The sequence below is a fragment of the Brassica napus genome, chromosome C1, assembly GCF_020379485.1.
Source record: "Brassica napus cultivar Da-Ae chromosome C1, Da-Ae, whole genome shotgun sequence".
Classification (NCBI taxonomy): Eukaryota; Viridiplantae; Streptophyta; class Magnoliopsida; order Brassicales; family Brassicaceae; genus Brassica; species Brassica napus.
This window is the reverse complement of record NC_063444.1, coordinates 22,044,959-22,059,212: the sequence shown is the minus strand read 5'-3', so window position 1 is coordinate 22,059,212 and position 14,254 is coordinate 22,044,959. Positions and strand designations below refer to the sequence as shown.

The 14,254-nt window shown below is 34.4% G+C and overlaps 1 protein-coding gene across 1 annotated transcript; it reads right to left on the bottom strand.

The window, feature by feature from the left end:
• Positions 1 to 7,596: 7,596 nt before the first annotated feature.
• On the bottom strand, positions 7,597 to 9,935 carry LOC106436539 (U-box domain-containing protein 30). Its single transcript, XM_013877502.3, has one exon. The coding sequence runs from the start codon at positions 9,357 to 9,359 to the stop codon at positions 8,016 to 8,018; it is 1,344 nt and encodes a 447-aa protein (XP_013732956.1). The 5' UTR covers positions 9,360 to 9,935; the 3' UTR covers positions 7,597 to 8,015.
• Positions 9,936 to 14,254: the final 4,319 nt, after the last annotated feature.

The window sequence follows — 14,254 nt, the reverse complement described above, 5'->3', positions numbered from 1 at the left end:
TCAATCTTGATCTAAATGGGCTTTCTTACAGAAGCCCACTAAATTCATGTTCCGTCATTTCACAAAAATATCTTAAAATTCTATTAAAAATGTTTTAAACTGTGAAACACTTAAATTTTCTCTACTAAAATTAATATATGTATTTAACTTTTCTTCTAAAATTAAAATATGTATTTAATATTTCTATATGGACTAAATCAATCACTGGTATAAAAAAAAAGATTGATTCATTCTTCATATTGAAAGGATGCATGAGAAATAAATGCGATACAGTAATATATATTCAAGAACATGGGAAGTAGTGGAGGGTCGGTAACTCGGTGTGGGCTTGAGTTCTTTGAATCAGGTGTTCCTACTACGGGTATGAATGATGCAATGCTGGTCTTAATACCGAAGGTCCTCAAGCCAGAAAGAATCATGCAATTCCGACCAATCAGTTTATGTAATGTCTTGTTCAAGGTAATAACTAAAGTGATGGTGTTGAGATTGAAGAAACTTATGCCCAAGCTTATTGGTCCAGCGCAAGTCAGCTTCATCCCAGGCCGGCTTAGTACAGACAATATTGTTGTGGTCCAGGAAGCGGTTCACTCAATGAGGAAAAAGAAAGGACGCAGAGGTTGGATGCTGCTCAAGTTGGATCTCGAGAAAGCATATGACCGAATCAGGTGGGATTTCCTAGAGGATACTATTTACGCAGCAAAACTACCCGGGATATGGATTCAATGGATCATGCCGTGCGTGACAAACCCGGGAATGAGTCTATTGTGGAATGGAGAGAGGACAGAAGCTTTTACACCTCAACGTGGACTTCGGCAGGGCGATCTTTTGTCACCATACTTATTTGTATTATGCATGGAGCGCTTGTGCCATCAAATTGATCTTTCTGTGGCCAAGAAGGAGTGGAAACCAATCAGTCTATCTAAGGGTGGACCAGCTTTATCCCATGTTTGTTTTGCGGATGATCTGATCTTGTTTGCTGAGGCCTCAATCTCACAAATTTGGGTGATTAGGAAGGTGCTAGAGAGATTTTGTGTAGCTTCTGGGCAGAAAGTAAGTCTTGAGAAATCTTTGATTTTCTTCTCTGCAAATGTTCATTGGGACTTAGCGAATTCCATAAGTACTGAGAGTGGAATCAGAGGAACAAAAGAGTTGGGAAAGTACTTGGGCATGCCGGTGTTGCAAAAAAGAATTAATAAAGAGACGTTTGGGGAAGTAATTGAGAGAGTGTCGTCTAAACTTGCGGGATGGAAAAGGAGATTCTTGAGCTTGGCAGGGAGGATCACGCTTACAAAGTCTGTTCTCGCATCGATTCTAGTACATACGATGAGTACCATCGCTCTGCCGATATCTACTTTGGATCAACTTGATAAAATTGCTCGGTCGTTTATTTGGGGGAGCAGTGAGGGAAACAGGAAACAACATCTGGTCTCTTGGGGAAAAATCTTTAAACCTAAGAGTGAAGGTGGGCTGGGGATAAGGTTAGCTAAAGAAATGAATATTGCTCTACTAGAAAAGCTAAGCTGGAGGTTGCTGAACACACAGGATGGCCCATGGGTTAAGATTCTGCGAAAAAATTTCGAGTTGGCGAGTTGGATGATTTATCTTGGTTAAGCGTTAAAGGAACTTGGTCACCAACATGGAGAAGTTTGGTATTGGGGCTGCGTGAGGTTGTTGTCCCGAGTTTGGCTTGGGTTCTTGGTGATGGTCGTCGAGTACGTTTTTGGAAGGATAATTGGTTGTTGAATGAGCCACTATCTGAGTTGAGTACAGTGGATATTCCGGAAGAGATGGTGGAGGTACGAGCTCGGGATCTTTGGCAAACTGGGGCTGGTTGGCAAATGCATATAATAGAACCGTATATGTCAATGCCAACGTCTAAGGTTGGCTTCAGTGGTGATTGATGATGTTACGGGTGCAAGGGATAGAATGTCGTGGGGAGGGAGCAAGGATGGTTTATTTTCTGTGAACTCAGTTTATGCTTTCTTAACCAGGGATGCGGAGCCAAGACCTAATATGGAAGCCTTATATCAGCGGGTTTGGCGTGTCACTACTTCAGAACGTGTACGAGTCTTCCTATGGCTGGTAACTCATCAGGTGATCATGACAAACATGGAACGGAAACGCAGACATTTGAGTGAGAATAGTATATGTCCATTGTGTAAGGGGGGAGAAGAAACCATTCTTCATGTTCTTCGAGACTGTCTGGCAGCTGCGGGGTTATGGGCGCGATTTTTTCCTCTAAGCAGACAACAACAGTTCTTTGACCAACCTCTCCTAGAATGGCTTTATGACAACCTTGCAAGGAATAGACCAGGATTGGGGGAGCTATGGCCAACGCTGTTTTCTCTGACTGTTTGGTGGTGCTGGAAATGGAGATGTGGGTATGTTTTTGGAGAGGAAGGAAAATGTCGAGACAGGGTGCAGTTCCTTCAGGATAAGGCTCGGGAGGTGATAGAAGCAAATGTAAAACTAAAGGAACATGGGCAGAGCCGGGAACGTGTGGAGAAGCAGATCTCATGGAATCGACCAACAAATGGCTGGTTCAAACTGAACACGGATGGAGCATCTAGAGGTAACCCGGGACTTGCTACGGCGGGTGGGGCTATTCGCGATGAGTATGGAGAATGGAATGGGGGTTTTGCAATAAACATAGGCATCTGTTCAGCCCCTTTGGCGGAGTTGTGGGGAGTATACTATGGCTTGTGTATAGCATGGGACCGTGGGATTCGTCGGTTGGAGTTAGAGGTTGATTCGGAGAGTGTGGCGGGTTTTCTTCAGACAGGGATCCATGATTCTCATCCCCTGTCGTTCCTAGTACGTCTGTGCTATGGCTTCATATCAAGAGACTGGTTAGTCAAAATTTCTCATGTGTATAGGAAGGCTAATTATCTGGCGGATGGATTAGCTAACTATGCGTTTTCTCTATCGTTTGGGTTACATTTCTTTGAAGATGTCCCAGATTGTGTTGCTTATGTTTTGTTGGAGGACTTTCAGGGGGTATCTAGATCTCGGCAAATTTGCATGTAATGAGTTTTTTATTTGAATAAAGAGTAGGAGACTCATGTCTCCTGCACCCTACGAAAAAAAAAAAGAACATGTGGGAGAGATCATGGTGATTAGCCTATATGTGATACTTTCATTATTACATGAAACAATGAAAGCGTGATTCAAAAGTTCAAAAATTGAAAAGGACCTTTTAGATAACAAACTTGGAAAAATAAGTACTTCTTTGGTTTTGAGATTGTTTGCACAAGAGAAGGATTGTTCCTAATTCAAAATATGCAAGACAATTATTAGATAAGTTTGGAATGAACAACTATAAGTGTTTATACACCACTTACACTCTTTGGAAAGGATCAAGATGAGATAGTATAACTTAGAGATCCAACGTTATATTGCAGCACATTAGGAACAGTAGGAAGCCTTTTGTAGTTAGCATCATCTAGACCAGCCCTTATTTTTTTCTGGCTCTTACTTGTTTAGGAGTTTATCTAAACCAAGAGATCCCAACGTACAAAAAGCAAGGAGAGTTCTGAAATACATCAAGGAACAATAGATAACATTCTAAACCATCCATGAGCCTTTTAACCGAATACCAAACAAAAAAATCGAAACAGAAACTTAACTGATATTCACAAACATCTCAACAATTTGTAAATCTAGAATTAAAAAAAAATCTGAACTTGAACCTAACTGAGAACCAAATGAGTACTTCAATATTTAAAATACAGTTTATATATCTAAAAATATTAAGTTTGAAAAACTCAAATATTCAAAAATACTATTTATAAATTAAACTACTTGAAAAACTGAATATACAAATATGTTTTATCTGGAATATTTAAAATTATTTGAATTACCCAAAAGATTCGAATTGCCCAGATATTTTTATCCGGAAGATTAAAAATTATATTACCTGCTAGATATTTATATCCTAACATATTTATTCCAAAACCCCGAATTACTCAATTTTTTGTTTGTTCCTCACCATGTCCCTTACCTTACCTAAGCCAATTGAATGTAATCAAATTATAAAATTGAAACCAAATTGGACTTACAATTTCTTGGATTTTAGCTGGTTCTTAACACTGTTACCCAAGCTGAAAAAAAAAAAAAAAACCAAGCCAAATTTTATAAATAAACAAACAGAATTCCTATATCTCTAGAATTGGAGAACTGGGAAAAAAAAAAGAATTGAAATGTGGAGCACTACAAGCGTAGAATAAAATAAAATTTACAAAATTCAGCTATCTGGTTTTTTTTATTCGGGTTGGTCATGTTGTAAAGATAATATGTGGAGCACTACAAGCGTAGAATAAAATAAAATTAGTAGAATAAAATTGGACGAAATAAAATGAATGGAATTGGTTAGAAAAATGGAATATGTTCATTCCACTCATCCTTTATCCAAATTGTAGAAGAATGTTTAGGAATGTTTGTCTTCATATGCATCTTTTGAATGTGGAATTAATCAAATGAATATTCAAGTCTTTTCAAGTTAGATGATAAAAATTATGAAATTAATGAAATAAGTCAATCCACATTTTACTTACCAAAAAATAAGTTGCAGTCTAAATTGTTTAACATTGGGTGTGCAATGTTTACATAGCAGATACAATTTCTCAATATATAGTAGAGGCAATAGAAGCCAATCAATTCAATAACACACCATGCTGATTGGCTCAAATGAATGCTTACAATGAAGTCATAATCAACTGAGACTAAGGTGAAACAAAGAAAAAAAAATCTGATTTGGGATCATTTAGAGAAAATGAAAAATCGTGGAAATGGAAAAGAATGAAAATGACATGATGAAGGAGAAATCAACTGATTTCCAGAAGACTTTGCATGACAAAACTATATTAATCCGGACATGATCGAAAAAGAAGACTGAATTGATCGGAAAGATTTATATCTGAATTGAGCCGTGAAAGCCCAAAAACAAGCTTCGAGGACCTGAAGATTAAACCCTAGAACATAACCACATAATTAAGAACATAAGTAGTGAAATAGAGTTTAATATTCTAATATGAATTGAATAAAATCTAGCAACACAAGAGTCCTCTCTCCGCTATTCTGATCAGTATGATTTCATTACAATACATCAATATGAATGTGTCTTAACTTAAGCATCCACAATGGTTGGTTTCATTTTCATCTTCAAAAGTTCACTTTATTCAAAACGAAGAAAAAAGTGAAACAACATTTCCTCTAATAGTTTGCTTCATTTTCTCTCTTCAAAAAAATAATCTAAATATATTTCATCTCCACTCTAATATATTATATCTACACTTATCATTAATTATTGATAACACATTATAATTTTTCAAGTTCACTATTTTACCCAACTATTTTTTTTAACAATAATCCAACACAATTACTACTTAATATAAATTAAACATTGTCACATAATGAGATTAGTACACAAACTTAAATAAATAAACAAAAAACATTAAAGTTTATTAAAAACATGAAATATACATTTTTGTACAAGTGATCAACCAAAGTGTTCCAAAAAACATACTTATTTATCTTACATTCTTGTAAACTGAGTTAAAAGTTCTTTAAAGTGAATATTTTCATGTTTGCTGATTAGATGAAAATAATAATAGGAACTTTAAAATCAATTGGGTGATTTCAAATTTGAATAATAATGTCCATTGCTTCATTTTTAAGCAAGAAATGAGTGATGTCTAGTTGAGTAGTTTCTCCTTCCCGGTGTAGATCGTATCTTCGAACGTGTCATGTGATACCATTTCAATAAGAAAATACAGCTTCTTGATTGGAATCAACGGAAACATAAGTTTTTTTTTGATAAACCTTATTGGCTGATCCGGTCGGCTTCGGGAGGAGCGCACTTAGTGCTACAGAGTGGACTGGCTACCACACTGTCTGATCCGAGTTTGGAATACCTTTCGACTAATGCCAAGGGGTGAACCGATCATCTGTTACGATCAAGCTTGTAACCCACTTGGACCGAAACCCAAGCCCAGACTGGCCAAGTGATGATAATCTAGTTCCTAAGGAAAATCAGACTCATGATTTATGGTGGTACACACCAAGCCCTAAAAGATTATCACTAGGCTACCACCACTTGGTTTACAGAAACATAAAGTTTACAAGTATAAATGATATATCATAAAAGCATTCACTAAAATATGGACGAAAAAGGATCCACTATAAGCGTAAGAAAACATGAATGATCCGTATGAACAAATTAAGATCGAATATGTAATTTCTTGATCCACCAAAATTTTGTTTTCTCATCTACCAATCTCAAATAACTAAGAGTTTTTTTACCAAAAATAAAATAATAATTAAAAGTGACAAATGTAATAAGATTAAACCGCGTCGAGAGTGTGTGCCAGAGAGATGTCTTAACACAAAATCTATGAAAATTTTAAAATGAAAATTATGAATATCTAATAACATAGTATCAAAACATGTGTCGTTGTTTTAAATGATAATTTTCTATTTAGATATCAAACTTAGTTACATAATAAATTATATGAATTAGAAGACATGTTGCAATCTGGTCTGAGCATGAATTGGATATTTGGAATTTTAAAGATATTTGTGATCCGATTTGTTTTTTTTAGATCAGTACTTTTAATATTCAGTTTATATATACATCATCTTGATATTCAGTGTTCTGATGTTCTTGCGTTCTTGTGATTTTTAAAAACTTTCAAATGATTGTATAGTGTTTTGGTTTAAATTTTTAGTTAAAATAAAATAATAATAAATCTCATGCTTTTAAGTAAGATTTTAGAATTCTTAACCAAAATCATATTCAAATTTTCAATTCATCTAATAATCAAAAATCCGTTTGGATATTTTATCTTTCTGAGTTCTGTTTAGTACTTCTTTTTTAGGTTGATTCGGTTCGGATCTTTGGATCCATATCTCATAGTCCATACAAAAGCTCTCACATCAACATTGTGATATACATCAAAACAAATATTCGCTTAGCCTTGTTTGCGAAACAGACAACCGATCTAAGCCAAGCATGTGTGTTTTAGGGCAATGAATAGATGAGTAAATAGTTAAACCGAGAATGTGTACCCAAGGCCCATGCCTAGTCGAGACGAAAGCTCTCACATCAAAACTGTGATATACACTAAAACCCAGGGATTTGCTCACTCTGGTTTACGAAACAAACAGACAACCGATCTAAGCCAAGCATGTGATTTTGGGGCAATGAATAGCTAAGTAAATAGTTGAATGTTTCACTTGTCAAATCCCACTATCTTTTCAATTGTTCATGAAAACAGTGAATAGGTAAGAGACCAATGTATGGGGACTTCTGGTCTCCACCACAACTTCCACTCTACTTATTAGACAAGAATCAGATTCACATTGTACTGTACTTTGAGATGTGACTCCATGGAAACAACAGTGTTTTGATATTCAAGAATCACTATTTTTTTGTACTTTTTTCAACATTGTAAGACAACAAGGGAGGTCGCGGAACAAAGATGAACTAATAATGAGCAATAAAGACATTTTTCTAATTTCTAAAATTAAGAAAATGTAACAGAAAAACATTGAATGAAGAAAAGAGATTCAAAAAGCTTAAAGATTACACAAGCTCCAGGTCAAAAGATTTTGCTTCTTTCTTCTTTTTTTTTTTTCTGTTTTGAGTGGCCAAAAAGCAAAACAACCTCTTACAAGGACCCAAGTAGTGAGGGGAAGTAACAACACTAAATGTAATCAAAGGCAGTAACTTTACACAGATTTGCTAACCCCCATTGTTTATTGCAAACGGAACCATCATTAAACCGTCACATACCCATACTCATACTCCTAACCAACAAAGTAGCTTTGTCTTCACCTGTGTTTCCATCTGCAGATTGCTTGCTCTCTCCTTTGAATTGTTATCGTCATACCAATAGCTGAATCTTCAAACTCTCCATCTTATGTATATACATCAGGGCATGGGGCAGATTCTCAACTCATCTCGCATATACTGCTCCATTGAAATCATCATCAGTGCCAAAGATATAAACTTTATGCTATTGGATTGTCCTTGTGAGTTTGCATTTGGAAATAAACATGGTGTCTGAATAATGTAGACTACACAGCTTGAGTAGCTCGGCTGACCGCTGCTTCAACGCCGGATCACACCCGCTCTGAATCACGAGCAACAGCTTTGCAGCAAGACCCACCTCAACAGCAAGAGGCGAACATTCCTCGGGAGCTAACTTACAGACAGACCAAAGAATCGACAGAGCGTAGTTAGTGCAACTCTCAGTAACCCTCATCAGTACCTTAACGGTGTAAGGAATGGTGTTTGCCGAGTCTTTGACAGCGACTCGTCCTTCCATGTCTGAACACAAAGCATCAAGCACAAACAGAGCTGATTCCAGACAATCGGGGTCTAAAGACGGTAAGATGTCGACTAATTGAGGCACTGCACCGACTCTAACCATCAAGCTTCGAACTTGCTTATGAGCAGAGATCGGTTTGAGCAAACCAAGTGCGGGTGACACTCCGTTTCTGTGTCTTTTATCCTTAACCAATCTAATTAACCCGACAAGCAAACTATGACTCGAGACCAGCTCTGGTCTAAACCCTTTCTCTTCCACCAACCCTCTTATCAACCTAACGCAATTGACTTTAGTTTCGTTCGATCCATCATTCAACATATCGACGATCAAAGAAACCTTCGCAGGCTGCATCAACCCCGACTTGGAATCCGAATCAAGATCAAGACTCACGAGAATGGCAACAACCTCAGATCCAACCGCGTGAGAAGTGAAAGGTCCCAAAAGAGAAGAGATGACAGAGACGCCTCCTTCTTCGACAACAGTCTTCCTCGCCATGAGATGAGCCACGACGATCTGCTTAAGCTCGCTCAAGGCGTGAACCCTAGCTTGCCCTTTAGCTTTCTTCAGCGTCCCCAGAACCTCGATGGCTCGTCCTTGAACATCCTCGGAGCGTTTCTTCATCAACACGTACTTCTGAGAGAACCAAGTGTAGATCAAATGGTGAAGCGTTCTGTTAGGAGTCACGGCGTCGTCCCAAAGCTCCTGCATTGTGGTGGGACAAGTCAAGTGGCCGAGGCTGAACCATTTGTGGATGTTGGACCTCTCGTAGGTCTGGCCTGTGCACAAGGTCACGGGATCTTGCATCGGCTCGAGGGAGATTGGGCAGATGAAAACAGAGGGTATGTCTTGTAAATCTAGCTCCTTTATCATGGTTTTCAGATCTATCTTCTCATCCACAACTCCTCCACCGCCGTTAACTCCGCCGAGGAGTCCGTCTTTCACCGCCGTGTCCAGATCTAAGACTTGCCCATCGCCACCGCCTTCGAATCCAACTAACCCGTCTCTCTTCAACGGCTGAAACATCGGCATTTTTAACCAATAATCTAAAGAAAAAGAATTACAGAATCTCTCTCTCTCTCTAACTATCAATTTCGTGCAACATTGATGGTAAACAAAAGGAGAGCTAAAAGACAGAACAGAAACGCATGTCTTAATCTCACAAAGACACAATCTTTCCTTCTTCTTCCTCTCTTTCCCTTTATTCAACGGTCAAAAAGAAAGGTTTCATTCAATTATAGTTTTAATAATTCAACATCATAAACATATGATTGAAGCCCAAAAAGAACCAGAAAAAATGAGAAATCATGAAGAATGAGAAGAAAGAGAGAGAGAGAGAGAGTTGAGTACAACCAAATCTGGTTTGCACTTTGCAACCAGAAGATCTCAGAAGGTTATTAAGAAAAAAAAGAGAATTTGAGAGAACCCAGATGACGAATTTGTGAGAATGACGAAGAAGAAACAAGTACCCTCTTCTTTGTTTTCTTCTCTCTTACCCTCTTCTGTGAGTAGTAGTAGTAGTGAGTGATTGTCTTTGTCTTTGTTTTTGTTTTCTTCAGAAAATAAAATAGAGAAACAAAAGAGAGAAAAAAAAAAGATTTCTTGAAAGATTCGGGTTGAAAAATTGAAAAACAAATAAAGATAAGGTGACCGGTGAAATCACTGGGTATAGCCGGTTACTTTAGTCCTCTCGACTCGCGCACCACACGTGCAAGCTCCACCACATGCTCCCACCTCTCTCGCTTTCATTATTTTTTTACTTTCTTTTACCATGGAAAAACTCAGCTGCTAACTTTTAGATTCCCAGTTTTGTCCCTAGAAAATTACCTCATTAGTACGATAGTCCCTCTGTTACATATTAAGTGTAACTTTACCTCATTTTTCTTGTTTCATAAAGAGTGTTATTCTACAATATCCATGTAATTTATACAATTTTTCAACTTACAATTAATTAAAAAATACATTGATTTTATAAATAAATCGATTTATCTAAAATACTATTGGTTAAATATGTGATATTAATGAATTTCTTAATATGTGTGAAAAGTGTTTAAGTGACACTCTTTGTTAAACAGAGAGAGTACTAAATATTTTTATTAAAATTTAAAATAAAATTATATATTCCCTATGTAACAAATGTTTTTATTTTTGTTTCAAAAATAATTAAATTTTCAATTTTTAAATAAAAATTTAATGTCATTTGACATTTATAACCATATACATAATAAACATATATTTTATAAGTTTAATAAGTTTTATTTAATAATATTTTTAGCAAATCAAATATTATATAAAGATTTGTATATTCTTGATGTGTATATTATTAGCTTTTTAATTAATTTAAAATAAAAAGGAATGAGTATACAAGTTGCACAAAAGTTATTATTTACTAAATAAAATCATTGTAAAATGTAATAATAAATGAAAATTCTTAAAACAACCAATCCCAATAAAGTATTAATAAAAAAATATTCCCTTAAATAATACTATAGAGGAGATGCAATTGGTCTGAATAAATTAGTTTGATTTTTTCGTGACAACGGTTTTGGATGTAAAACCGTAATATTCTTTAATTAGCCAAAAGACAATAGGGAAATTCTAATTCCTCTTGTTAGCTTTATTTTTTTCTTAGTATCCACGCTAACTAAGGATAATACTTTTCCAAGTTTGAACAAAGTTAGTCAGAAAAGAAGATAAAATGGTAGTAATACACAAGCAGAAAAAATCGCGCACATAGTCAAAAAAGCTGAGATAAGTTTCACTAAAATCCAAACACCACGGGGAAGAGTAACCCGTACAGGTCGGACACGTGCGACGTTAATTTCTATGTTTTGTTTACTTAATTAATCTTTTATTTCTTAATTAATCATTTTACTTCACCTTTTATCATTGTTATTAACACCATCAATTCTCGATTTTGCTAAACAAATACTTGTATTTTATTATTTCTTTAAATACAATTTCTTATCGTTTTAATAACCAAAAATTTGATATTAACTTATATAAATGGTAAAACAAAATTTGAATATATTATTATCTTGCTAACATCCACAAGTCTTTATAGAACTTAAAATTTAATTTCTTAATTTGGTGGATTATTATTAGAACACAAAAAAATAGAGCTGTATAAATAGAAAAGTAAAGTAAATAGTACTATATTTAGGGAAAAAACGAAATTTAAAAGAAAAGAGAAAAAGCAGAGAGTGAGTGGGGACCACAAGCAAAAGCTCCAGCTAGACACTTGACCATGACAGTGTCTTGCTTTGACTGTAAGCCTTGATCTATCCTCAGTCTAATCTTTGTTGCCTTTGACTGTTCCTCTCACCACTCGTATCCCACCACGTGTCAACATCTGCTTTTTCCCACCCAAAACCGTGATTAATGTATTAATTATTTTCAAATTTCTTAAATCTTTATAACAATCTAACCAAATCAAGATACTTTAATATTTCCTCCGTTTCATATTGTAAGTAGTTTTAGGAAAATGTTTTTGTTTTAAAATGTAAGTAGTTTTTATATTTCTAGATAATTTTTATATTTATTGAATACAGTGTGATCAATCAAATTAAATATACTTATTTTTTATTGATTAAATTATATCTAATCTATTTATTATAAAATATTTTTTAAAAACATAATAATTTTTTTAATTTTCGTGTTTTTAACCAAAATTACTTATATTATGAAATGGAGGGAGTAATAAGTGATATTGATGGGAGAGAGATGAAGAAGAGATCTGAGAGACCATGTGTTGCTTCGTTGCAGTTGGGTACTGACCCATAACTGCAAAGTTTGCTGTCCAGAAATTATTATTTGATAAATAATTATACTTACTGGACCTGTTTTTTTAAATGAAATTACAGATTCAAATGGTATGATTTTTCAGAGTTGTTAATGCTCAAATATTTATTTCTGTGTTTATGATGTAGTTTTGCTTAGTCAAACTAACATTACAAAAGTGGACCGGCAAGTGTTTAAATGTGATATGACGTGTTTTGTAATCAAGTTTTTAGCATTGGGGAGGGATGTGAGATTGATAGGGATATTATTTAAATAACAATAACAAAAAACTTGATTTAATGTATAATAAATTATCTCTAGTAAGGAGTAATACGCACTGAGTGCTACTGCTGGTGAATGGTAGTGAGTGGTGACTACGGGACCTACGAAGAAAAAGCGTAGCAATTTCAGTGAAAGCGATCTAACAAAATTTCAACAACTGTTGGTTGCATTCTAGTTATTGGAATGAACAGTTTCAAACAGGTGATAATTAACTAAAACAAACAATCAAAATTATATTTTTTGTATATTAATTTTCAACTGGGCTCGGAATTGTGAGGTGCGGAACAACTGCGAGACAAGAGTTGTTGTAATAGTAACAAAAATATATTGATACATAAATATATATAGAGATATTTGTTACTATTTACGGCGGTGCGGTGTGTGGCGGTTCGTCACCATTCGGAACCTAAATCTATGATTTCAGATCATCATTTATATATCATTGTAACATTTTTTTTAAACAACTAAATAAAAACATATGAATATTTTTTCCCAAAAAAAACAAATGAATAATCATTCTTTATCAAAAAAGGTTGGTGTTTTCTGTTTTGATCAAAAAAATCGGCGTCCATACATCTCTATGAATATTACGTTTGTCCAAACAAAAATGCATTATTATTATTATTGTAATGTTAAAATTTTCATTTCTTACGGACCCCAACATCAAAAGTCATATTGGATTTATGATTAAAAAAAATTATGGTTAGATCAAGTAACTTGATTCAAGTTCATAAACCTGAGTAATTAGAGGTGTAAACAAAAAAAAATACAGTATGATGCTAAATGGCCAAAAGTGAATAAAAAAGATGATATTGAATAATTAAATGTTAATCAAACGCATAGAGTTGAATAATAAGATCATCGAGTTTATCCAGTTTGGCGATTGCGCCAAGGATAAAAATTTGATCGGAAATACAAAATGAAGTTTATAACCAAAAAAATATGATTACGAACAGGGGTGGGTATTATTACTCGTTACTCGTCTTAAACTCGTTACTTGACTCATACCCGCTTTGAAAATTTAAGTATTTGGTGTTATCAATGCAAGTAACAAGTCGACAATTTTCATCACTTGCAAGACCAAGTCAAATATCAGGTAGCATTATTATTTTTAGTACTTGACTCTTTACGTCCAGTTCCTTACCCCATTACTTGCTATTTGTTACATGATCTATTAAATACTTGTTTATATTTGTTTTTTTTTTTACTTGCATTTTGAATTGGACACAAATACTCATTATTCTTTTTATACTTATTACTTATTTCGTATATGTCTTGATTTTTAAATATTTGTCGTCATCTAGTTAAATATTATATAGTGATAAATATTAAAAAATTAACTACATGACTTGTTATTACATGTTACTTGTCTAGAGAATATATTTTTGTCATCATAAAAATTATACAATATTTATATATCGATATATTCATATATATTTTTATTTGTCTTCTTTATAATATGAACAAATAATTCGTTTGAAGTAATTAAGATGTTATGTTAAGTAGAATAAATAAGAACTACTTACTAAATAATAATCTATTAAAAATATAGTAAGTAATAGAGCGGAATAACTAATTTGCAAGTAATTCATTTTTGATCAAGTACTCGAAATAGCAAGTACTCATTTTTAACAAATCAAGTACCAGTCAAAAAATTTATTATTCGTACAAGGCAAGTCAAATCGCAACTAAACGCAAAATAGCGATTACTCGCCTTGTGCCCAACCCTAATTACGAATATCTATTCTTATTGGTAGCAAAGCATCACAATATATGTACATCAAAGGTGTGAGATTGATTAAGATGTACTGTTTTCGATCTAAACATGGACGTTAAAAATGATCTAAACACGAACTTCTTATAAG